The sequence below is a fragment of the Ambystoma mexicanum genome, chromosome 7q, assembly GCF_040938575.1.
Source record: "Ambystoma mexicanum isolate Mex_15411 chromosome 7q, UKY_AmexF1_1, whole genome shotgun sequence".
NCBI lineage: Eukaryota > Metazoa > Chordata > Amphibia > Caudata > Ambystomatidae > Ambystoma > Ambystoma mexicanum.
Window position 1 is genome coordinate 1,000,849,812 of NC_090941.1, and position 23,061 is coordinate 1,000,872,872.

At 49.3% G+C, this 23,061-nt stretch overlaps 1 protein-coding gene across 1 annotated transcript in view; it reads right to left on the reverse strand.

The window, feature by feature from the left end:
* The window catches only part of POLD3 (DNA polymerase delta 3, accessory subunit), a 526,599-nt gene that overhangs the window by 304,496 nt on the left and 199,042 nt on the right, over window positions 1-23,061 (reverse strand). The window contains exon 5 of the mRNA XM_069640165.1: window positions 6,819-6,951. Within this exon, the coding sequence (XP_069496266.1) occupies window positions 6,819-6,951 (133 nt within the window). The remainder of the gene's footprint in view (window positions 1-6,818; window positions 6,952-23,061) is intronic.

Below are 23,061 nucleotides of genomic sequence, written 5' to 3' on the forward strand. Positions count from 1 at the left end.
CCTGTGACAGCATGTTGTACGGGCAGGGAAGTTTCACTGCAGGGGATAGGGACATCTCCATCAAGTGAGCGAATCAAGGTTGTCTGGCCCACATAGGGGCCACCAGTATCATGCTAACTTGTTCCTGGTGCATCTTGTGCACTATCTTGTTGCGAAGGGGAGTCGGGGGGGAAAAGCGTAAACAAATTTCCCTGACCATGGTATCGATAGGCCGTTCCCCTTGGATTGGTTCTGGGGGTACCTGGAAGTGTAATCTTGGCATTGTGAGTTCTCCAGAGTTGCGAACAGGTCTATTTCTGGGAATCCCCATTGTGTGAAGACGAAGACGATGTCTTCGTGTAACCGCCATTCGTACTCTGAGGGCAGAGGGAAGTCTCTGCTGAGTTCGTCTGCTAGCAGATTGAGTTCCCCTGGTACACGTTGTGACAGTAGGAACATGTGTTTGAGAGCCCACTTCCAGATGTTCTGGGACAGCTTGGACAGTTATGGAGAGTGAGTGCCCACCTGCTTGTTGAGGTAGTACATGGCTGTGGTGCTGTCCGTGAGGACCATCACTGTCTTCCCTTTTCGGTGTGCCTGGAAGGCTTTCAGTGCCTTGAACACAGCTAGTAGCTCCAGTAAGTTTATGTGCTTGGGTGCTACGACGGAGTCCAGACTCCGTGAGCAGTCTGATGGGATAGGTGAGTCCCCCATCCTGTGAGGGATGCGTCTGTGGTCAGAGTGGCTTCCACTGCGGGGGTGGCGAATGTTTTCCCTATTACCAGGTTTTCCTTAGACCACCACCGTAGCGAGAGAAGCAAGGCCTGCAAGACCACCACTAGATCGTCCCATTGTCCGCTGGCCTGACACCACTGGCTGTTGAGCCACTCTTGCATTGGGCGCATGCGCAGGCGCGCGTGAGGTACCAAATAAATACATGACGCCGTCATTCCTAGTAAGCGCATTGCTTTGCGTACCGTCACCTCTCGACCGGCCACATATTGAGGGATCTGAAACAGCATGTTTTGGACCCTCTAGTTGGAGGGGAAGACGAGGCCGTCCTTTGTTCGAATTAGAGCCCATAGGAATTGTTTGATCTGGCTGGGGTCTAAGCTGGACTTCTTCTCGTTGATGGAGAAGCCCAGTTGAAACAAAAGGTCTACAGTCTTTTGGGTATTTGCGAAGCATGTTTCATAAGAATCCCCCGTTATGAGCCAATCGTCGAGGTAAGGGTATACTGGGATGGACAACCTGCGCAGGTGGGCCGCTGCTACTGCCAGTACTTTCGTGAATACTCTTGGCGCGGATGCTATGCCGAAGGGCAGCACTCTGAACTGGTAGTGTTTGCCCTCTATCATGAACCTGAGGTATTTCCTGTGCGCTGGCAACATTAAAATATGAAAGTATGCATCTTTCATGTCCAGTGTTGTCATGTAATCTCCCTGAGAAAGCAGGAGGATTACCTCCTGTAGAGTCACCATACGAAACTTTTGAGGTTTGACAAATTTGTTCCCAGGGCGTAAATCTAGTACAGGGCGCATGGTTAAGTCCTTTTTGGGTACAAGGAAGTACACTGAATAAATACCTTCCGTTACCTGGGATAGAGGCACGACCTCTATGGCTCCTTTTTCTAGTAGTTGGTCCACTTCTTGAAGAAGGATGGTGAGGTGTTCCGGTGACAAGCGCCGTCCCCTCGGGGGTCTGTACGTAGGAGATCTGTTGAACTCTTATACAATAGCCACGGGCTATGGTTGATAGTACCCAGCGGTCTGATGTTATTGTCATGCAACGAATTCCTACCTGGCGTCTGTGGCCTCGATTTTGATTACGCACTTCCTAATTCCTGTCACGTGATTCACGTCACGTCCACTTGACGGTCTAGTCTTTCTCTGTTTAGCGAACGTGGCATTATTTAAGCCACACCCTATCTTCCTTCTGTGCGTTGCAACCCTTCCGGTCAGCTTTGCCTTTTTGTGCTGCCGCTGTTTGCTGTATGCTGTGTTCTGCTCCGCTGAGCTTTCCTCTCTTTACTCCTCCTCATCCTTTCTGGTTCCGTTTCTCGGAACCGTTCTCTCTTTATTTTTCTTCTTATACTTTGGTTCATTAACCATTCTGTTTTGCTTGCCATTTTTTCCGTTTTACTTGTTGTGGGAGTTATTGCATTTTCTACACTTCCTGTTTCCTGTTATTCGTTCCTCGCTTTCTATTACTGAGTATTGCTGATTTCCGTTGATTTCAACTGCTACAACCTCCATCAGGATTCCCACCTGCCGTTGTGATTTCCTGGGGTTTTTGCCTTCACTTGGCTTTTTTCCCCTTTCCGGTCTCTCCCGGGAGGGGGTCACGGTCAGGGCGTTCCCATCGTTCTCACTGTGGCTTCTTCTCGTGGGAGATATCCGCCACAAAGAAAAAAAGAAAAGGACTACAGAGCGCATCGAACTTTCAGATCTATTGAAGAGGACTCTGATTCAACAGGTGAGGAGGTTGAAGAGGCAAGCGGGAATATTGACATCGAGATTGTTGACAGTTATACCCTCCCATGCTGGAAGAAATGATGTTAACCGGCCCCCGACCGGCGTAGCATGGGAGGGGACCCGAGTCATTTGGTGTTGGTGGCTTGGGAACCTCTAGCGGTGGGACCCCGACCTCTTCCCTTGCCACGACGTTTTCCTCTTTGGTTATATTGTCCACTGGTGCCTTAGTTAGAGGACCAGTTACCTGCAGAATATTGCTGCTGCTGTTGTTGCTGCTGCTGGCGTTGGCCTAAAAAAAAACGCTTATTGCCATAACCACGTTTGTTGGGAGGCCTTGAAATTTGATGTAGTGTCTTGATAGTGTCAAATTCTTTCTTTGCGGTTTCTAAAGCCTCATCCACCACTCTACCAAAGAGGTTTACATCTTCTATAGGTTTGTTAATAAGAGATGCTTGCGTCTCAGGTTTAAAGCCTGAATTACGTAGCCATACATGGCGTTTCAGTAGGATTCCTTGTACTAGGGAACGCCCGGCTGTTTCTGCAGCATCCAGGGTATTCTTGATGATGCTTTGGTTGACTAAAGTCCCTTCAGTCACCGTGGCTAGAAGGCGAGTACGTAGGGGTTCCGGTACCTCCACAATGTCCTTACGTAGTTTGCTCCATTGTGCATCTGCGTAACTTGCCAGCAAGGAGTTATTGTTGGCAATTCTTGCGGAAAAGGCAGCTGAGGATGTAATCCTCTTTCTTAGGGAATATAATTTTTTACCCTCTTTATCTGGTGGTACCTCGCTAGTTGACAGCAGCACCCCTGCACTCTTCCTGGTATTTGTTACCACTAAGGAGTCTGGTACAGAGTGGCCCCTGATGTAGAAAGGGTCCAATGGAGAAGGACTACATTTTTCTATCCTAGGGTTGACCCCTCTGATCAACGCAGGAGTGGATAGTGAAGGGATAATTCTCCTCCTTACTGGGCGAGGAGGGGAATGGTTTAGCTCACAGGGGGTTTCTCCTTAATGATTTTTTCGACAAAGTCGATGTCAGGAGAAGTTTCCCCGGTTTCGATCTCAAAATGCGCTGCTGCCTTACGTAGAAGTGCATTAAAGGTGGGTTGATCATCTATAGGCGATGTATTCCTAATAGGCGAGTCTTTTCGAGGGGACAGGTTTATGGCTTCAGGGTCTGAAAACACTGACGGGGACTGCCAGGGCTGTGAGGCCCCTTCCACTGGGTCTTCTCCGAAGCCCCTATCACCTACATCAGGGTTGTCTTCAAAACCTTCCTCCTGTAGGTTTTCATCTCCCTCATTGCCTAGGAATTCATCATCCTCCTGAAAGTGGGTGTCTTCTTCAGTGAGGTCATATAAATCTACATTTTCTTGGGGTGGATCAAACAGCCTGGGGTACTTGGGCCTGGGATCCTAGAGGTCCCTCTCTTGATCTCTAAGGTGTTGGAAGGTTCTGAGTCTCCATAAACCTGTCCATACAGAACTGGAGTCTCTCTAGGGTTTCGTGAGGTACTCCGGAACGGTCAGGGGGAGGAAAGGGAGGGCCTTCCGTTAGGAAACGCTTTGACCTATCCCATAACGTCGAAGAGAGGTCTATTTCGCCTTCAGAAAAGCCTTCCGGTAGGCTAGGAGTCCCTCTCGACGGAGCGGGAGGTTCCTGCCTTCCTTCTGGTCTTTTCGGCGTCTCCCGGGCCTTATGAGCGGTAACAGACGTATCTTTCGTCGTCCGTCTTAGGCTATTGGTGGAAATGATCCTTGCCAGGCTCTCGACAACTAAGCTGTCTGTCGAGGGTACCTTTGGCGTCGCCGTTACAGGCGTCACTTGCTCTACGCCGACGGGCGCTCTCTGGCGGTGCGCGTCTGCCGGTTTAGTTGTAGCGCCCTTATCAGGGGTTAGCCCAGTCGCTGGTTGCATATGCGGATGCGAGGGGGGCTTCAGACTCTTACGGTCTGAGGAGGCCACCAGTAGGATCTGCGTCTCCATTGGCTCTAATGCCCTCTTCGTCGAGGAAGAGCCATGGGTTATGTGTTTATGGGAGTGTTTTCTGTGTGCGTCTTTGTCGCCTGGGTGTTCATCCCCATAAGCAGGGCGTGAGCCGTGCTTGTCTGGGCCGTGCACAGACGACGAGGAGCGTGAACGCTCCTTAGAGAGGTCTACGACTTCCGAAACGGACATCGTGTTGTCACATTCCTCGTCACTTTCGGCGGCGGCGGGTGATGAGTCAGACCTAGACATGGCGTAGGCCGCCCACCTTTTGACCCTACAGTCTTTTAAAGTCTTCGGCTTAAGTAGCTGACAGGCCGCACAGCCGTCTTCTTTGTGGTCGAGAGGCAAGCAACGGTTACACCGTTTATGCTTGTCTTTCCAGGTAAACTTGCCCTTACAACGCGGGCAAAACCTAAAGGGTGTCCTCTCCATAGCTGAGGAACAGATCGCATGTGACAACAACCCCGAGGGAAAAGGAGGGGAAAGGGAAAGGCATTCTCAAAGAGAAACAATAATGCCCCACGACCCCACTCTCCCTACTGTATTTGGCCGTCGAGGCCAGGCCACGTGTTCGGCAAACGCCAAACAACCTCTTCCGTCGAAGGCACCGCCGTCGGAGATCTTGATCGGCGGTGAACAGCTTCGCAGCTACGACGACGAAGGAGGGGTGAAGAATGAATAAATAAGGGTGACCAAAGGTCAAGTAAAGTTTTTGCAATGTCTCTCGAGGAGCTCCGCGTATAGGCCACCAATATCTGGGCGGAAAAAAACGATCTGAGGGACCTCGACGCGTGAGGGATTGTGGGTACCCTGCACGTCACTATAGGGATAGTGTTACAGATGCGCCTTGTCGACGTCCCCTTTTCGACTACGAAAAACAAAATGCAATACTCCGCAGTGACCACTGGATGTCGGACTATGCACAGTGTCAGAATCCAGTTGCCCACGTCGTGTAGCCGAAGAGTTCTTCCTCCCGATGGAACCCTCTGGCCCCAGGAACGGACAGCCAGAGCGATCAATCAGAGGAAAGAACGGATACCTGATGAGACCCAGAGGACGCAGGAGTTGTAATGTAGAAGTCCGGGTGGTACGAGTAGCCGAGGACAGGCGTTGGATCTGTAAGTGAGGAGTTAACACAATACAGATAATATAACAACCGCCCTTCTGACCAAACCCGAACACAACAGAAAGAATGCAATACGTTGATCCCAATTCTGATAACAACCCCTAGGCTTACCGTTACTCCGGGGAGAACCAGATGGAACCAGGAAGAGAAGAACTCCGAAGTCCACAATGCAGAATACCAGCAAAGCTCAACCACCTATCCCGCCGGCACGAGGACGCCTAATACACACTAGATAGTGTGCATCACAAGGAAACCCCAGGTTGGAAGTTCATAAGTTCCAAGTTCAATAATCCAAAAGTTCAAGAGTTCCAAGGTCAACAATCCAAAGTTCAAGAAAAGTTCCAAAGTTCCTCAAAATACCCAGATGCAGTCCAGATGATTGATGATCCAGAAGATAACCGAAGAGCAACCAAAACCAATGGGCGAAGGCTAGGAAATCCGTGAGCGGTCCGAGGTCGAAGAATGATGCGGGCAGCAAACAAGAACAAGGCAGTCCAAAATCCAAAGCCAGGTAAGCGGTCCGGGTCGAGGCAACGAGGTAATCAGAAATGCTGGAGGGAAGGGGAAGGGAAAGGGACAGAACCGGGATGATAAGGAAAACTGGATACAAGGTACAAGATACGAGGCGCCACCAATTCTCAATCAGAAGCACCGATCTGGAGTGTAGGCGGAGACTATAAAGGTGAGGTCACATGACAGCGTTCCGCGGCTTCCAGCGTCGACCGTGGGAAACGCTGAGAGGACGCCAGCGTTGCCATGCCAACTTCCAAGCCCCTGGTTGTAGTGTTCTTAAAGGGCTATGCATCCGTTTCTTGACACTGCTTACACGCCGGTACATGACACACAGCATGTGATTCTAAGCAGATTAACAAACATCAGAAATGTATTTATTAAGTGCATTTAATTGCACGATTCACATCCTTTCGCACTAGATGCTGTTAAGATATGTACACATACACAGAATAAAGACGTTAAATAAAACTGTAAAAACAGTATAAAAATCCTGTAATACATAAGCTCCATTTACAGACTATATTGTGAGTGGCCATCAAACACATGAGGGATGCTAGCAGTTAAGATCACAAGGCAGCAACTGATGATTTTCTGAGCACTCTTGACAGAATCAGCTGTAGAGAAGCTGGAAGTGCTAATGTTACAGAGCAAAATCTAACATATTTAGCAATTGCACACAACAGTCAGAGGTTCTCAATGTACCGGTTTTAATAGAGAGCTAGATGTTGTACTCACTTGCTGCAGATATCAAGGTTTGCTTTGATGATGTCATAATCTGTGCTGAAGAGTGGCCCGCTGTCTTTCAGGACAGCCTTTTGTATGCTATAGACATGTACACTGCTGACCACTGCTAGCTTGGATTTCACAGCTGCAAGAAAATGCAGATCATGGTTCAGATTTTAAATAAAGTTACAAAATTCAAAGACCACAATGTCCTGGCCAACACCATTTTGGCAGGCAATTTAGAAGCAAGACCATAAAGCAGCTTTACGAGAGAGGGCGAAGTTGGAAGATTATTTTACAAATGACAACACTGAGTTTGGAAAGCAGACCGTTATCTCAGTATTTCATCCCTGTGAGATGGATAGGTGCATAAAGTGCTTAGCAATAGATAATTCTTAAATTTAGTAAGCAATTGATGAGTACCATTTAAGTGTTGCTATTATCGTTAATAATAAAAAAGAACTGGTATCGATCACCTTGTGCCAGAATTGCTAATTGGGAGCATCAGGGGTCATCTAGGCAACGTTTCTGACATTTGTATACCCTAACAAAATGTATTGAGGTGTAACACCTACTTTTGGCACCTTCAGTTCATGCGAGTTGTTTACACCGGTGGAATGGGCAGCTATTTCCCTATAAATCTTTTACAAAACAAAGACATTTTCTATAATACTGCTTGATGGGATGACTGGCTACATGCAAAAATACATCTTTACATTTACAGAAAATACTTGCTACAATTTATGTTTGGATTTTTAAAAAAATGAATTTGTTTAAAATTAAAATGCATGTGCCAAACAATATGCAAGCTGTGAATGGAAAAAAACATATCTGCTGCTTCAGAGGTTGAGGGTGCACTGCTATGCCTGGACTGATTATTGGGGCATGCTGCCTCCTCGCCAGTGAAGTTTTCTCATCTGAGCAGCTGAGCGCAAGTGGCAGGCTTCGAGCACACCCTCTGAAACTCACCTGCGGCCTGCTCCAAAGGCAATACAGACTCTGAATCTGCTCAAAGAAGAGGGCCTATATATCCAAGCACGCATTTCTACGGCATCCAACAACAGGATTTAACTTTTCAAATTCTTCAAGGAACTAACCAACACTATTGCAGTCTCCACTTTTCCTCTGCATTCCCTGGCCCTCTGTACTTCTGGCCTGTCACTTCATTTCTAAAACTCATGACATCTTGTCCTCACTCTCCTCTACTCCACTCCCTTCTCCCTCGCCCACTCTCTGGTCTCCCCTGGCCGCCCTCCTCTCGTCTCCCCTCCTAGTCTCCTCTTTCTCCCAATGAGGTTTCTAGACAAATCCGCACTATGAAAGTCTGATCCAAACAGGTGCTCCCCAGCTCCTCTAGAACTATCAAGGACACCATTGTCTCCCTTGATCCAGCCTTGGCCGATTTCTGCAATCACTCCTTTGCCACTGGATCTTTCACATCACTTGAGCACTCTCGTGTGCACCCTCTACTCAAAAAGCCTTCTGCCAACCCATCCTGTCTTGCAAACTACCACCCTATCCCCATGAACCCCTTCCTGGGCAAACCCCTGGAGAAGGTGGCAATCTCCCAGCATATCCAACACACTGAATCTGTTGGTTGTCTCCACAACCACTAGTCTGGCTACAGAGCTGCCATAGGCACGGAAACTGCTCTCCTGAACACCCCTGAAGGCTTGCCCTATAATCTCGATAACAGCTCTCCTTCCGTTATCATCGTTTTTGACCTTTCCTCTGTATTTGATACAGTCAATCAGGCCACCCTGATAAATTGGCCCGCGATACCCTTGGCATCACAGGCCTGGCTCTGGACTGCTTGATCTCCTTCCTCTCTGACCGACCGACCTCAGGTTCACCTGGGCCCTTTTCTCTCCGCCATCTCACTCTCCACCTTTGGAGTCCCTCAGGGCTCTATCCTCTCCCCTTGGCTTTTCAACATCTACCTGGCTCCTCTAGCCCATTTGATCTCTACCTTCTATCCTCACTTCCAGTGTTATGCGGATGACGCGCAGCTCTCCTTCAAGCTTCCCTCCTTTGCCTGCTCCTCTTTCTCTCATTCCTGGCTGGCTGTCTGCTATTCAGACATGGTGCACTGCTCACGATCTCTGCCTTAATGACAGTAAGACAGAGATCCTTCTCATTGGGACCCCAGTTCCCTCTTTCCCGCCCACACTCTGGCCGCTCTGCATGGGCCCCCTCCCCTCACCCTTCTGTGAGGCTAAAAACCTTGGTGTCATCTTATCCTCACATCACAGACCTTGCCAAGAAGGCCCACTTTCAGCTGCACCTCCTCAGAGGCATTCTCCCTTTCCTCACCTTCCACCAGAAACTCAAATGTCTCCAGAGATCTGGTGCTCTCCAGGCTGGAATACTGCAACAGCACTTCCCTCACGATGCCCAACTCCTCCATTCGCCCCTTCAATTAATCCAGAACAGGACTGTGAGAACTATCCTTGGCCTCAAGGCCAGGGACTGCCTATATCCAGCCCCAAAATCTCTCCACTGGCTCCTGGTTGCTGCAAGGATCAAGTTCCAAGACCCTCTGCCTCATCCACAAGGCTTTCTGGGGCCTGATACCCCGCTACACCCAACTCGCTCTCCCTAAATACCTCCCCGCTAGAGCCCTTCGGTCATCTAGCTCCAACTCTCTGCTGATCAGACACTTTACCAAGCAGAGAGGGGGGGTAGATCTCTCTCCTCCGCAGGTGCCTCCCTCTGGAACGGCCTCCCTGCCCCTCTCAGACTTGAGCCGGATCTCCTTAAGTTTCAGAAGCTTCGCAAGACCTTCCCTTTCTCTTCTTCCTTGCCTCTCTCCCTCCTCTGCCAATGTCACTGTCTGCCTCCTGACTGGCTGCCTGGTTCCTTCAGAGTTTTAGAGGGCACCAGGTCCCCCTAGTCCAGTCTCCCCTGCCCCTCCCCCTCAACCTGCACTTGCCCTTCCGGGCCCCTCCCTCTGCACTAGCCTGCCTGGGCCTGCACCCTTGTAGCCCTTCCAGCCCCTTACCCTGCACTTAGCTTGTGGACCTCCCTTACACTGCCTTCCCCTGGCTCAGTCCACCAGGTCTCCCCTGGCACTCACATTTGCGCACAGGACCTTCCACCCTCAACGGCACATTCCCACCTCCCCCACACCCCCTCACCCCTCTCCCCTGCATTTCTCTTTAATGCACTTGCATGATTCGAATGTCACAAGGCCTAGTAGGATCATTTTTGTTTGTGCTCACTGTTTCATTACCCTCTCGTTTGTCTTGTTGCGCTTCAAACCACATTGTGTATAGGCCCATTATAAATACCCAATAATAACATTTCCGTTCACGAGCAGTCTCTTCATGTAGCGCACTGGCAGGTAGGCCTGACTTATAAAGCTACAGGAGACTTTATGAATGGAGTGATTCATCAATGCAGGACATCCGTTCAAAGGACATCAGCTACTGCAACCTGGAAGAAAGCGTGACCCTGGAGATGTTGTGGTCAGGTGGTCAATGTGACCATTCCACTTCTGGGCCAAATTGGGGAGAGTTGAGGAATTCAGAAAATATTTTTATTTTGAGCATTGAAAAAACAGAACATATGCAAGATTTTGGTGACTGAATTCTTTTTAATCTACCTGCTCTACGTAGCCTAAAGAACCTATCATATGCAGTTGCCCGTTGGGACTCGCGCTAGTCCTCTCCTCGCTGGGTGTCAATGGTGGTTTGCATGGAGACTCACACAATGTGTCTGGCTCATGCGACGCAAGAATCATGCTCTGTACACTACACGGCATGAGTCACGTGTTCACCCAGGTACGCGGGTGACGTTGGCACGCCACCGCGACTAGCGTTGGCATTCAGACAGGAAATATAGCTACCCTGTGAAGCAGTGTTAGGTAAGATTTTCATTGCAGTGATAAATCTTCCTAAACTGTGTCAACCCCAGGACTATTGCTGGAATTTATGATTATTTTTCCCTTATTCCGAGATGAGTGGGAATCTTGATCTCCTCTCACCTAGCCTTTTACTCCTTTTATGCCTCTCCATAGTGTGTGATTGGAGTTCTAGTTTCCTATAACTTTTGGACTTAGGCTGGGTTGCTCCTTTGGGCTTCCCTTTTAAATTATCTTATTAATTCTTAGGTGAACTACTGTTCCCAATAAGTAAAGTGGGATTCACATCCCCTTCACATTTATTTTAAGTGAGTCCCTTTATGTGGAGTGCTGGGGGATACCATGTATCCCCTTGCTTACTTACCTGGTAACATTTTCTTTACAATTACAAGTTAACTTGAATGGCTGGCGGCAGTTGGAGAACCCCGATGGGATTTCCCACAGGAACCTGGTCTGGGACCCTTCTCATGTGTCCGGGAAAAAGCAGGCACTCTGTCTGATCCCGACCCTGGGGGTGGTGTACTGTGGAGGATCACATGGGGGTGGGGAAGAAAATCAGGCCAGGGACACTGGGGGAACCCCTTTTTAACTTTCCCCATAGCCCCTCCCTTCTGATGGCCTTTTGCCAAGTAGAAGATGTGGAAAAAACAAATTTCCTTAAAATTAACAACATGTCCCAGAATCCCTCAGGGACTAACAAAGAAGAGGGCTGACAAGGCATGCAGAAGGAAAGGAGAGGCAAGTAGGCCTTTACAGTCTTTACCAGGGTCAGGCAATTAACATTAAGGGCCTGCACCTGAAGTCGATTGCCCCACCCGAGAGGCATAAAAGTCTGCAACAGGAAGGAGCTAGAGCAGGAGCCGGAAGGCTGGCAGTAGTAGCAGAAGGAAAAACGTAGCAGGCGGGCATTATGATCACGTAAGGGACGGAGGGACGAGAGGAGAGCAGATTTCACCTGCAGGTTCCAAGTTGCTCCTCTGTTCACAAACCCTGTCTCCCTGTGGCTGCACTGGAAGAGACTTGGAGAAATTAATGGTTTCCCCAGGTGCGCCTAATAGCTGGGACTGCAAAGCTGAGGTTGTGCAGATTCGAGGCCCGTGTCCAAAAGCAAGCTGAGGGAAATAGGAGAGAAGGAGACTCTCTGTGGTCGAGGCCGGATCGGAGACACCTAGGCTGCAGAGGGGTGTGGGTCCCAAGAGTGCCTAGAGCCGTAGTAGCAGGAAGAAAAGTCAGGAAGTGGCAGCTGTCTGCAACCCCGTCGTTTTGGAGGCTGTGAGTGAAGCTCCATACTCCAATTCACTGGAAACTCCTTGCTGGTAACTGTAACCAGCTCAATTAAGACTTGCGTAGAAGTGAGAGTAAATAAAAGTTGTTCTGTGCTGTGGGAAGTCTTTACAACAAAGGAAATGTATCATGCGCACGCTTAACACAAGTCAAAGTGCTTGTGTATAAGAAAAACCTTTTATTTTTTCTTTCGCAGAGTGGTTGCGGGTCTCCAATTAAGAGGGAGCACGCTGCTTGTAATCACTTCAATTGTAGCAGCTGACTTTCCAGAGTTGTGCCAAGAATACTTAAATCAAAGAAAGGTTGCATACGAATGAAAGGGATTCCTGATCTACGTTAAAGCAGCATTCTGTGTGAATGAAAAGGGAACGAAAGTCTTTACAGTTCTTTGAAGTGGAATTCTCCATCAAAGAGTGGTCGTGTGTACCTAATTCTGTTTCCCTTTGAAACCTGAATCGTGTAACATCCAGAACAAGTACATTGCAATTGTAGAAGTTGCTGAGATCACAAGAAGAGCAAGCAATACCCAAGCCAGTAGGAAAAATACTTTCTAAAGTGAAACCAGCCCTTAAAGATCTAACCACCTATATTTTGAAGTTGTCCACGTTGTTACGAATCCAGTGTCTGATACAAGTGTGACAAGGTTATCCAAGGCTGGGAGAGCAGCAATACAGATTTTGGGTAACTGCTTGAACCAAGAAGGTGTGCATAAAGCTGGGGAAGGGAGCTGGGTGCTTGTTAAACAAACTTCTCAACAATCAAAGGCTGACCGGCCCCCGCAGGGGGCGCTAGAGGGACAGCCTACATAGTGGGCTGTCCCCTCTGGCCACCCCCTTCCGGGGGTTGGTCTAGCCTCCACTCTTCCTCCTCCGTTTGGCAGAAGAGGCGTCCCCCTCAACCTGGCTTCCGGTCTGGTGCCTGGGGGACGCTTATAAGGCGGGAGCTGCAGGCAATCAGTCTCTTTGCCCAGCAGCTCCCGCCGTGTCAGTTGATCCCGATTCGTCGTGTGCGTTGTGAGCATCAGTCATTGCACAAGGAGTAGGTAAGTATCTGGGGGCGGGGGAAGAGTCTGCTCGCTGGCCGCCACGTCAGCTGGAGCAGACCCAATATATGCTTTTTGTGAACGGGTGCCAGCACTTGGGACCCATGCTGTTTTCTGTTTGTGTGGCCTCAAGGAGTTTAGAGTTTTCCTGTTTTCTTGTATACGTTGGTCTTAGTACGATTGCGTAAATGTCTCGGTACACTTGAACAGCGATTGAGGTATTTGTATGTGTGGCCGCCATGCCACGTGGTGGATTGATTCAATGTTTTCTCAAGTAACCCTCCAACTTCAAAAAATCAGTAAGCATTGTGGAAAATCATTACCAGTTGTACGGATTAATGCAATTAAACGCAGCATGTTTTCTCGCATTGGATGGCCGCCGCGCCACGTTTTGTGTAAATCGAGTATTTCGCAGAATGGTTTTTGACAAGTTTGATGGCCACCGCACAAACGTTCGTTGGTTTCAATTGAATGCAGCGTGTGTTTCACAATTGGGATGACCACTGCGCAACGTTCGGTTGGTTTCAAGGTAATACAGCGTGTTTTCAGCGGTTCTGATGGCCGCTGCGCGACGGGCAGGGGGGGGTTCAATTTAAGGCAGCATGTGTTGTTCAAATTGGATGGCAGCCGCGCCACACTAAGTTTATTTCGAGTATATGCTGCTTGTATTTTTCTAATTTAATGGCTGCCGTGCCACGTTCTGTTTATTCAAGTTAATGGCCGCCGCGCCACGTTCTGTGTATTTCTGTTACATGCAGCATGCTTTGCTTTAGTTTGATGGCCGCCACGCCATGCCTGTAACGGTTGGTTTGTTTTAAATTGTGAACGGAGGATAGCACCGGTGCAACGCGCTGGGCCGCGAAGCAACTGAGGTTCGAATCCCGGATCCGCGCTAGAAAACAAACTCTGGTATTTGACGCGTGATGATAAACCCTTCTTGGTTTGTTTTAAATTAAGGCAGCGCGTTTTTTCGAAATCGATTGGCCGCCGCGCCACCAGCATGTTTTCTCGAATTTTAGGGCCGAAGCGCCACGTGTAGTTATTTTCAGTAGAGGGAGCATGTTTTTTCTCAGATTTGATGGCCGCATTGCCACGCGTGCAACGTTCGGTTTGTTTGCATTTAATCGCAGCATGTGTTTTTGTCACAGGCGATTGGCCTCCGCGCCACGCTTAGTGAAATTCGAATGTTTGGCAGCATGGGTTTATTTCCAAATGGGACAGTCGCCATACAAAGTTGAGGATGTCATCGCCACCAGTGGCGCAAGCAGTGTGGGCCGGGTCTCGGAAAGAGGGAGACCGAATTTCTAACAGGTTATATAGTGCAGTGGTGAAGAGTCTTGGCCTGCAAACCTGAGGACATTGGTTTGATCCCTCCAATGCCAGGAATCCCCTGTGCGTGTTTTTGAAAAGGCAGCATGTTTTTCTCTGATTTGATGGCCGCCGCGCCATGTATAATGAATACTCAAGTAATGGCGTCATGTTTTATCTGTGTTGGCCACCGCGCCACGCTTCATTGAAATCAAGTATGGGCAGCATTTTTTCTCAGATTTGATGAACGCTGCACCAGGTGTAGTAATTTCAAGTATGGGCAGCATGTTTTAAAAAATTTAAGGGCAGCCGCGCCACATTTAGGCTAACTTTAACAGCATTGGCAGCTGGGCGCTGCGCAGGAAGTGGCCAGTCCCCAACAAAGCAAAAAATGCAATTAAAGTGGGTTCAATTGTTAGGAATGATGCAGGGGCAAACAAATGCATGATGAGATAATCAATTAGTTTATAACATTATTTTTTTGCATACAGGTCTGGCCAAGAATCAAGCTGTTAGTCAGAGATTTAAGCTTTTTCAGGGGGGAAAAAGAAGAGGGGTAAGGTAAAGGCCAAATGTTTTCCCGTTATGTGTAGTTTTTGGGAACAGGCGTTAAACAAGCGTATTTTCACGGTCCAGCACTGCACAGTACAACACCTAGGTTATTAATTGTACACCTTTCCCATCTTTAGTTTAGGATGTCTGTGGTGGACTCACAGCCCTGTTCCACACAATTGATGAAGTGCCCAACACCCCAGGTTCAAGCGAGGAGGAGGACGAAGGGGCGATCTGGGCCTTATTCCAAGAAAGGATGCACAGTGAAGGGAAGGGCTGGGCTAAGAAGGTTCTGAAAGGCAACCAGCCAGGCCCCCCCCCCCTTGGTGGTTGATGTCCAGATCTGCCCACCGCCCATGGTAGACACCCCTCCCCCGAGTGCGATTACACTGAAGCCCTTACCCGCTAAGAGGAAGCGTCAACAAAAGGGTAAGAGAGCGACAGAGGTGTTGCAGGTTGTGCCACCACCACAAGTTCCCAGCGAACTGGCTCAAGTGGGGCATGGATCTACAGCATTACAGTCCATTACAATGCCGGGTCCAACAGGAGTTAACCACATGCCAACGGTGCCCATAGCACCAGCCCTGTCACAAGTTCCAATTGCAAATCCAGCCATGGTGTCCCCAGTAGGGTATAATGAAAGGTTTGGTATGATTTTAGAGGAAATGTTGTTAATGATCAGGGGAGGTGGGGCTCTATCCGCAGGGACGGTCACCCAGCCCATGGCAAGGAGCGTTTGGGAAGGTCCCAAGGCAAACACGCACCACCCACACCCACCCCCCCCCCCTGCCTCACCACTGGTGCCAGGCAGCAGTACTTCAGTGGCTCCTCTTGCCTCGCCCTCATCGGCTTCAGGAACAGATCAGCCAGTAACGGTTGCCCCCTTGTTATCTGGCAGGTCATCTTTGGCCTGGCACATCCCCCATGATATAAAAGAACTGATATGGGCCAGGAAGAATTTCGTTATATTTAGCCTTTTGGCAGTAGAAGATGCTGGCCCCAACGTAAATGAGTGCTAAGTAAAACAATAAAAGGCACCGGAAGTATCATCCAGAGGAGAACATCGCTAACTGGGAAAAAGCGTTCGCTATAATGTCAGTAATAGTGATGGAAAAGAATCCGGAGCACGGCCCTGGTTTGATAAAATACAGGGAAACAATTGTTGGGGAGGCAAAGCAGTATGGCTCCACAAGGTGGATCGATTATGACAGGAAATTTAGGCACATGATGGAACATTCCCCCACTATGACATGGGACCAGAACGAGATGGACGGGTGGGTCACTTACATGGGAGGTAAGCAAAGGACCAGTATTTCCTGGGGGGGGATCTGTACAAGGGTGGAAAAAAGAATCGGTATGGTAAGAAAAATCAATGGGGAAGGGGTCGCCCCTTTCACAACGCCCCTCGGGAACGGGGGTGCCAGGATTCAGGGGCAGCACGCTCGAATGCAAACGGAACGCAGGAAGACAAAGACAGGTAACAACGCTTGCCGGTTTTTCAACAAATGATGATATGAGTTATGATTTATGATATGGCATTTGTAACGCGCCTATACACAAGTGTTTCAAGGCGCGACGAGGCAGGTAGGGGGGGAACAAGGGGAGACGGACAACGATCCTACTAGGCCAGGTGTTATTCAGATCGCGCAAGTGCATGGGTAGGGGGGGACGGGAAAAGTGCAAGGGGGAAAGGGAGAGGGGAAAGTGCAGTACAGGGTTAGTAATGAACAAGATAAATAATAAGGGCCAGCTGGTGGCAAGTGCAAGATAAGTGCAGACAAGTGCTGGGAAGGGGGGCTGTAGGGACACAGACACTCCCGCAGTGCAGGGGTTGCCAGGAAGGCAGTGCAGGGGAGAGTGGCTGGGCCAAGGACCGAGATTGGTGAGTGGCCCAGTTGCTGATTCAGTACAGTTTCAGTGATTTAGCAGGGGAGAGGGAGAGAGAAAGCAGAAGCAAAGAGGAAGGTTTTGAGGTGCTTCCGGAACCGGAGATGGTTCTCCTCACGTTTCAGGGAGGCAGGAAGGCTGTTCCAGAGGGAGGCCCCTGCTGCGGAGAGAGATCTCCCCCCAACTCGTTGCTTGGAGAAGCGGCTGACCCTGAGGGAGTTGGAGGCGGAAGAGCGAAGTGCTCGAGAAGGAAGATATTTAGGAAGGGAGAGTTGAAGGTAATTTGGCCCCAGAAGGCCTTGTGGACAATGCAGAGGGTTTTGCACCTGGGTACCCAAGTGTGGGTACAATCACGAGTGTGAGAAGTGTGGGGGGAGCCATCCGCTTGTCAAGTGCATCAAGCGGAAAGGTGCCTCTGGGGGCAGGTGGTAGCGCAAAGGACAATAAGTGCCCTGGCACCCTACTGCCACCCCCCCAGTAACTTTGGTAGCAAAAAAGAGCATGGATTTAAAGGAGAAAAGTCCCTCCCCAGTCAATTTACACGTTTTAGTGGAACACCTGAATCATTACCCCAGAAGGCGGGAGAGGAGTTGCTATTTCAAGGAAGGATTTGTTATTCCTTACGAGGGACCTCTGACCTGCCGCTTAGCGAAGAACTTACCTTAGGCGATGGATCTGCTAGGGGAGGTGGATAAGAAGATTAGCAAGGAGCGAATATTGGGCAGAATTTCTGGACCTTTTGAGGCCCCCCCCTCCCCCAACTTCATTGTGTCACCCCTAGACATAGTTCCCAAAAAAGAACCGGGTAAGTTCAGGCTCATTCACCATCTTTCCCTTTCCAAAAGGGGAGTCGGTGAATGACTGGTTGAGTCCGGAACTATGCTCGGTGCATTATGCATCCTTTGATTAGGCCATGGTAGTGGTGGCCAACATGGACAAGGGGGCTTTGCTGGCCAAAGTGGACATAGAGTCTGCATTCCACTTACTACCGGTGAATCCAGCCAGTTTTCACCTGCTGGGTTTTCAGTGGTGAGGTGGTTTTTATGTTGACAAGTGTATGTCCATGGGTTGCTAGGTGTCTTGTTCGTTTTTTTAAACATTCAGCACGTTTCGGCAATGGGCTGCGTGCAGATTGGAGCCACGTGGGGCAATGGTGCATTATTTGGATGACTTTCTATTCTCAGGCAGGGACGGGTCCGGTGACTGTGCACTTGCAGTGTCTGCTTTCCAGCATTAGATGGAAGAGATGGGGTTCCTCTAGCTCCAGGGAAGACAGAGGGACCATGTAGGGTCCTAATGTTCCTTGGCATTGAAATAGATACTGTTGAGGGGACGTGTAGGTTACCTGATGAGAAAGTAAAAGGATTGAAGGCAGAGATTGCGAGTAATCTATTAAAAGGCAGGACCAATGCAGCAACTCCTGGGGAAGCTTAATTTCGCTGCCAAAGTTATCCCGGCTGGCAGGGTCTTTGCTCGCAAGCTAGCTAGGGCAACTGCAGGCGTAGTGCAAAAAGAACACCATATTAGATTAAGCGCTGCCTTAAAGGCCGACTTCGGGATGTGGTACAAATTTCTAGACAGTTTCAATGGGGTTCAGATCTGGCGAACCCCTTGGGAGACCAGCGTCGAGCTACAGATGTTTTCAGACGCTGCAGGGAGCGAAGGTTTCGGAGTGATTTTTAGGGCCCGAGTGGTGTGCCACAGCAGTGGCACAAGAAAGGCAGGACAAGGAACATAATGGTGTTGGAGATGTTTCCCATCGTGGTTGCATTATTGTTGTGGCCAAAAGTGCTAGCCAACAAAAGAGTGCGCTTTTGGTCGGATGACGAGGCTGTGGTCCAGGCCATTAACCTACAGTCAGCATCTTGCCCAGCTATGTTGAGCTTACTCCGAAAATTGGTGGAAATATTTCTGTATAACAATATTGAATTTAGAGCTCGACATGTGCCTGGCACAGCAAATATTGCTGCTGACGCTCTTTCTCGCTTTCAGTGGTCCAAGTTTCGGAAAGCCCACCCGGTGGCCAGGCTGGAAGGAGAGCAGTTCAGGAAGGAGTGGTAGCAGCTGGTGGCGTGGACAGGGCGCTCTGTGAGTTGAGTGAGTGTTCGCTTACGCCCGGAGTCCGGTTTAGATATCAGCAGAGTTATGGTAAGTTCAAAAACGTAATCGCTTGTCTGCATGGTGTCAATCAGACTGCTGAGGAACAGGTACGCGCGTTTGTGGTTTGGGCACACAAAGAAGGCAAGTTTAAAAGCTGGGCTGCATCACATCTAGCAGCTGTACCCTTCCACTTTAAACTGGAGGGAAAAAGTGATCCTACAAAAGGGTTTTTGGTGCGCACCGCTCTGAAAGGTTGGGCCCGTTCAGAGCTCAAAACTAAGTATGTGCGCAAGCCCATTGACTTCAGGCTACTAGTAAAGTTGTTAGATGCACTATCAAGCGTATGCTTCAATGAGTATGAAATATCACTATTCAGGGTAGCATTCGCATGGGCTTTTTTTGGAGCACTTAGGATTAGTGTACTTGTTTCTGCATCCAAGAATGACACATCGGGGAAGGCCATTGTGTTGGGAGATGCATCTCTGTTCTGCAGGGATACGGGAGAGGGGGTCACAATCCAGTTGAGAAGAAGTAAAACAGACCAGCGGGGAAAAGGTTTTAGCATAGTATTGCATGGGGCCCCCCCTCAAGGAGTGTTGCCCCGTTCACCTGCTCAAGCTCTTCCTACATTTCAGACCATTGAGAGCTGGCCCCCTACTAACCCACGCCGACGGCTACCCCCTTTCTGTTTTTCAATTCCGCAAGGTGCTGGCTATGTCTTTGGGGGTCTTGGGCATCCAAGGGGAAGGCTGGTCCTCTCACAGCTTTAGAATTGGGGCGGCTACCACAGCCTTCCAGCAAGGCATGTCTCCCCGGGCTATCATGAAGCTGGGTAGGTGGGAATCGGGCCGTTATCGGCTCTATGTACGCTTGTGGTCTCGTGCAGAAGGGATGTGGCCTAGCAGTTCGGGCTGGACTGCCCCTTTTGGCCAAGCCTGATTTGCATATGGTCTTTCCCTTCTGTAATGGCTTGGCAGGCGAAGAACGGTGGTCTGGAGGGTTGCCCAGAGCATTGCCAGTGGTTAAGATTTAGTCTAAACCTTCCAGCCATCACCTCTTTGTTTTTGCTATGTCACCCCGAGTGGGACGGGTATGCCCAGACGTGGGTCCCGTGCCTGCTGGGCCTAGAGACCCAAGCTACTCCTCACTGATGAGCCCCAACAAGGGCGAAACATGTTTGGGGATGCTTGTGGTCTCGTGCAGAAGGGATGTGGCCTAGCAGTTCGGGCTGGACTGCCCCTTTTGGGGTGGGGCCAAGCCTGATTTGCATATGGTCTTTCCCTTCTGTAATGGCTTGGCAGGCGAAGAACGGTGGTCTGGAGGGTTGCCCAGAGCATTGCCAGTGGTTAAGATTTAGTCTAAACCTTCCAGCCATCACCTCTTTGTTTTTGCTATGTCACCCCGAGTGGGACGGGTATGCCCAGACGTGGGTCCCGTGCCTGCTGGGCCTAGAGACCCAAGCTACTCCTCACTGATGAGCCCCAACAAGGGCGAAACATGTTTGGGGATGCTTGTGGTCTCGTGCAGAAGGGATGTGGCCTAGCAGTTCGGGCTGGACTGCCCCTTTTGGGGTGGGGCCAAGCCTGATTTGCATATGGTCTTTCTCTTCTGTAATGGCTTGGCAGGCGAAGAACGGTGGTCTGGAGGGTTGCCCAGAGCATTGCCAGTGGTTAAGATTTAGTCTAAACCTTCCAGCCATCACCTCTTTGTTTTTGCTACGCCCGCAGCCCAGCGCATTCTCGGAAGAATTTTAGAGGCCCACTTCTCACTGGTCCGGGTGCAAGGCGGCTGGGCCGGGCGATCTGCGGTTTTTGACCGACTTATAAGATGCACATTTTTTTTCCCCACAGATGATGCAGCGAGGCTGATCGGCCACTCATTTGTGACGCGGGCGGAAAAAAGGGCTAGGCAATGGACAATCGGCCACAATCTAGGATTCAATGGTACTCTGTGCGTATGGTTGGGCACACCTGGAATGAGGTGGCACTCTTTGCTGCCCACCATTCACTGGCAAATCCGGTGGCGGCGGGCACCAACGATGATGTCGATTCATTTGGGGGGCAACGATTTGGCCAAGTTGGGTCGGGGACGCTTGCTGGCCCAGATACAAGTTGCTTTGGGCATAATGGCACACGAGTTACCAGGCACCGAAATTTTCTGGTCAGAGATAGTGCAAAGACAGGTTTGAAGGGACGCCATTTCCGTGGCTGGCATGGAAAAATCCAGGAAGCGCCTCAACAGAAGTGTGGAAAAATTCACTAAGGCAGAGGGCCTGTGGTATCTAGGGCATTCCTGCATGAGCTCCCTGCCTTCCCATTTCCATGCAGATGGGGTCCACCTATCTGACAAAGGCAATGACGTTTTCTTGACTGCTATACTGGGGACACTAAGAAGGGCCGGTTGCAGATAATCTTAGGGTGATTATGGTTTTATAGTTATGTTTTTATTATGATGATTATGGTCCTAAGGTTTGGGGGCATTGATGGCAGCGTAAGCCACCACCAAAGCGTGGCGGAGTATCGGGGCGGTCCTAGCCAATGAGGGACTTCACGCTGCAGCTTCGGCGGCAGCGGCTCGGGATTGGCCGGGCTCGTGCCAATCCCTCGACGGGCACTGACTTCCCTTCCTTAGGGCTCTAGGCCAACAACCTCCTGGTCAGTGCCCCCGAGTGTCCGGCTGGTAGCAACCAGTGTTAGCAGGTAGTAACCAGAGGTTTGTCAGTTTTTGCCGGTGGCAAATAGGATGACATGGTTCACCCGTAACCTGACTGTAATGATTATGTGACTGGGACCGTCCCAAGTTTTGTGTCTTGCTCCTAATAAACTGTGACCGTGTACTTTCCAAAAGAACCTTACAAAGTTGTCTGTATTATTTACTCTTATGTCATTACTCTAGCCAAAGGAGGTGGGGGTGTCCAATGGGGATCTCCCCGCTATGTAAAGCTGAGACTGTTCAAGCTGAAAGAAAGAGAGAAGCAGTTTAGAAGCCAAGGAGGATTCTAGTAGTAGCTGTAAAACCGACCAGGAAAAAAGGCTGCCCCTTTTGTATGGCATAGGAAGGAAGAGTGCCTTGCCTACCTTTTGAAGGTTGAAGATTCTTGTCTTTAAGTTGCCTAATGAATCTTCAAAGTACCAAGTAGCAACAGAGCTACAGAACTGTAGTTGTCTATAATATAATCAGAAACAGAATATTGAAGGTGGTTGAAGCAGTAGCACACTGAAGCGAAGGAGCCTGCTTTCACAGTGCCATTAGCAGAAGGATGTTGCCAAGAGAAAAGTAACTCCCTTAGAAGAAGCATCCTGACAAGTTATACCTAAGACGCTGCAGAGGCTATAAAAAGACCAGTTGGTGTAGAAGAAGTGGTACTTTTAATTGAACTTTGGTCAAGTCTATCCTGGAAGGAGGTCATCCGGGATTACCATTGGTGCCGTTTTCTTTGTGGACATTGGAAAGGGAACTTTTCAACTAACGGAGAAAGAACCGTTACCAGTGGATTTTTGTTTGGGTGAACTTTTATTTTCTTTTGGAACTTTCAAGAACTGGTTCAAGACTTTTCATGCAAGAGACTGACTTTGGACATTCCTGGGAAAGGGATCTACCCAGGACAAGTAGAAGTTATCCAAGTCATTGGTTATTTGGTAATCATTTATTTAGGTTTATGGTTTACTTTGAATGTTTTGTGGTTTAGTATGAGGGCCAGTTTTGTGTATGCTAGGATATTTCCCTTAAAACCTAGACTAGGTAAGGAACTCCCTCATAGAGTAGGCTAAGTTAAGTTTTCTCTCATTAAAAAAAGAAAAATACAAGCAGTTGTCTGCATCGTATTACTGACCTCTCATACAGTGCCATTACTTGTATGCCTTTTAGTCATTATTACTCGCAGGCTGTCAAATCAGCCACAGTAACGCACAGGAGGGCCTAGAATGGTGGGTTCCTTCTTTTTGCGCCATTTCTCGTTTGCTTGTTGTTTCTGAAGTTTTCTTCTGCCATTCTAGGTGGTAACGACCTCGGTAGAAGTTTTGTCTTCGGCAAAAATCCTTTGTTTTTCCTGCAGAGGGTGTCTGAGAAGGCAGGAAGAAATGGAGGACAGCCAACCGCCCCTTTCTGTAAACTGAAGGTGGAGTTTGCAGAAGTTGTGCTGTAGTTCCTGATAAAGCAAAAACAAAGAGGTGATGGCTGGAAGGTTTAGAATTAATCTTAACCACTGGCATTGCTCTGGG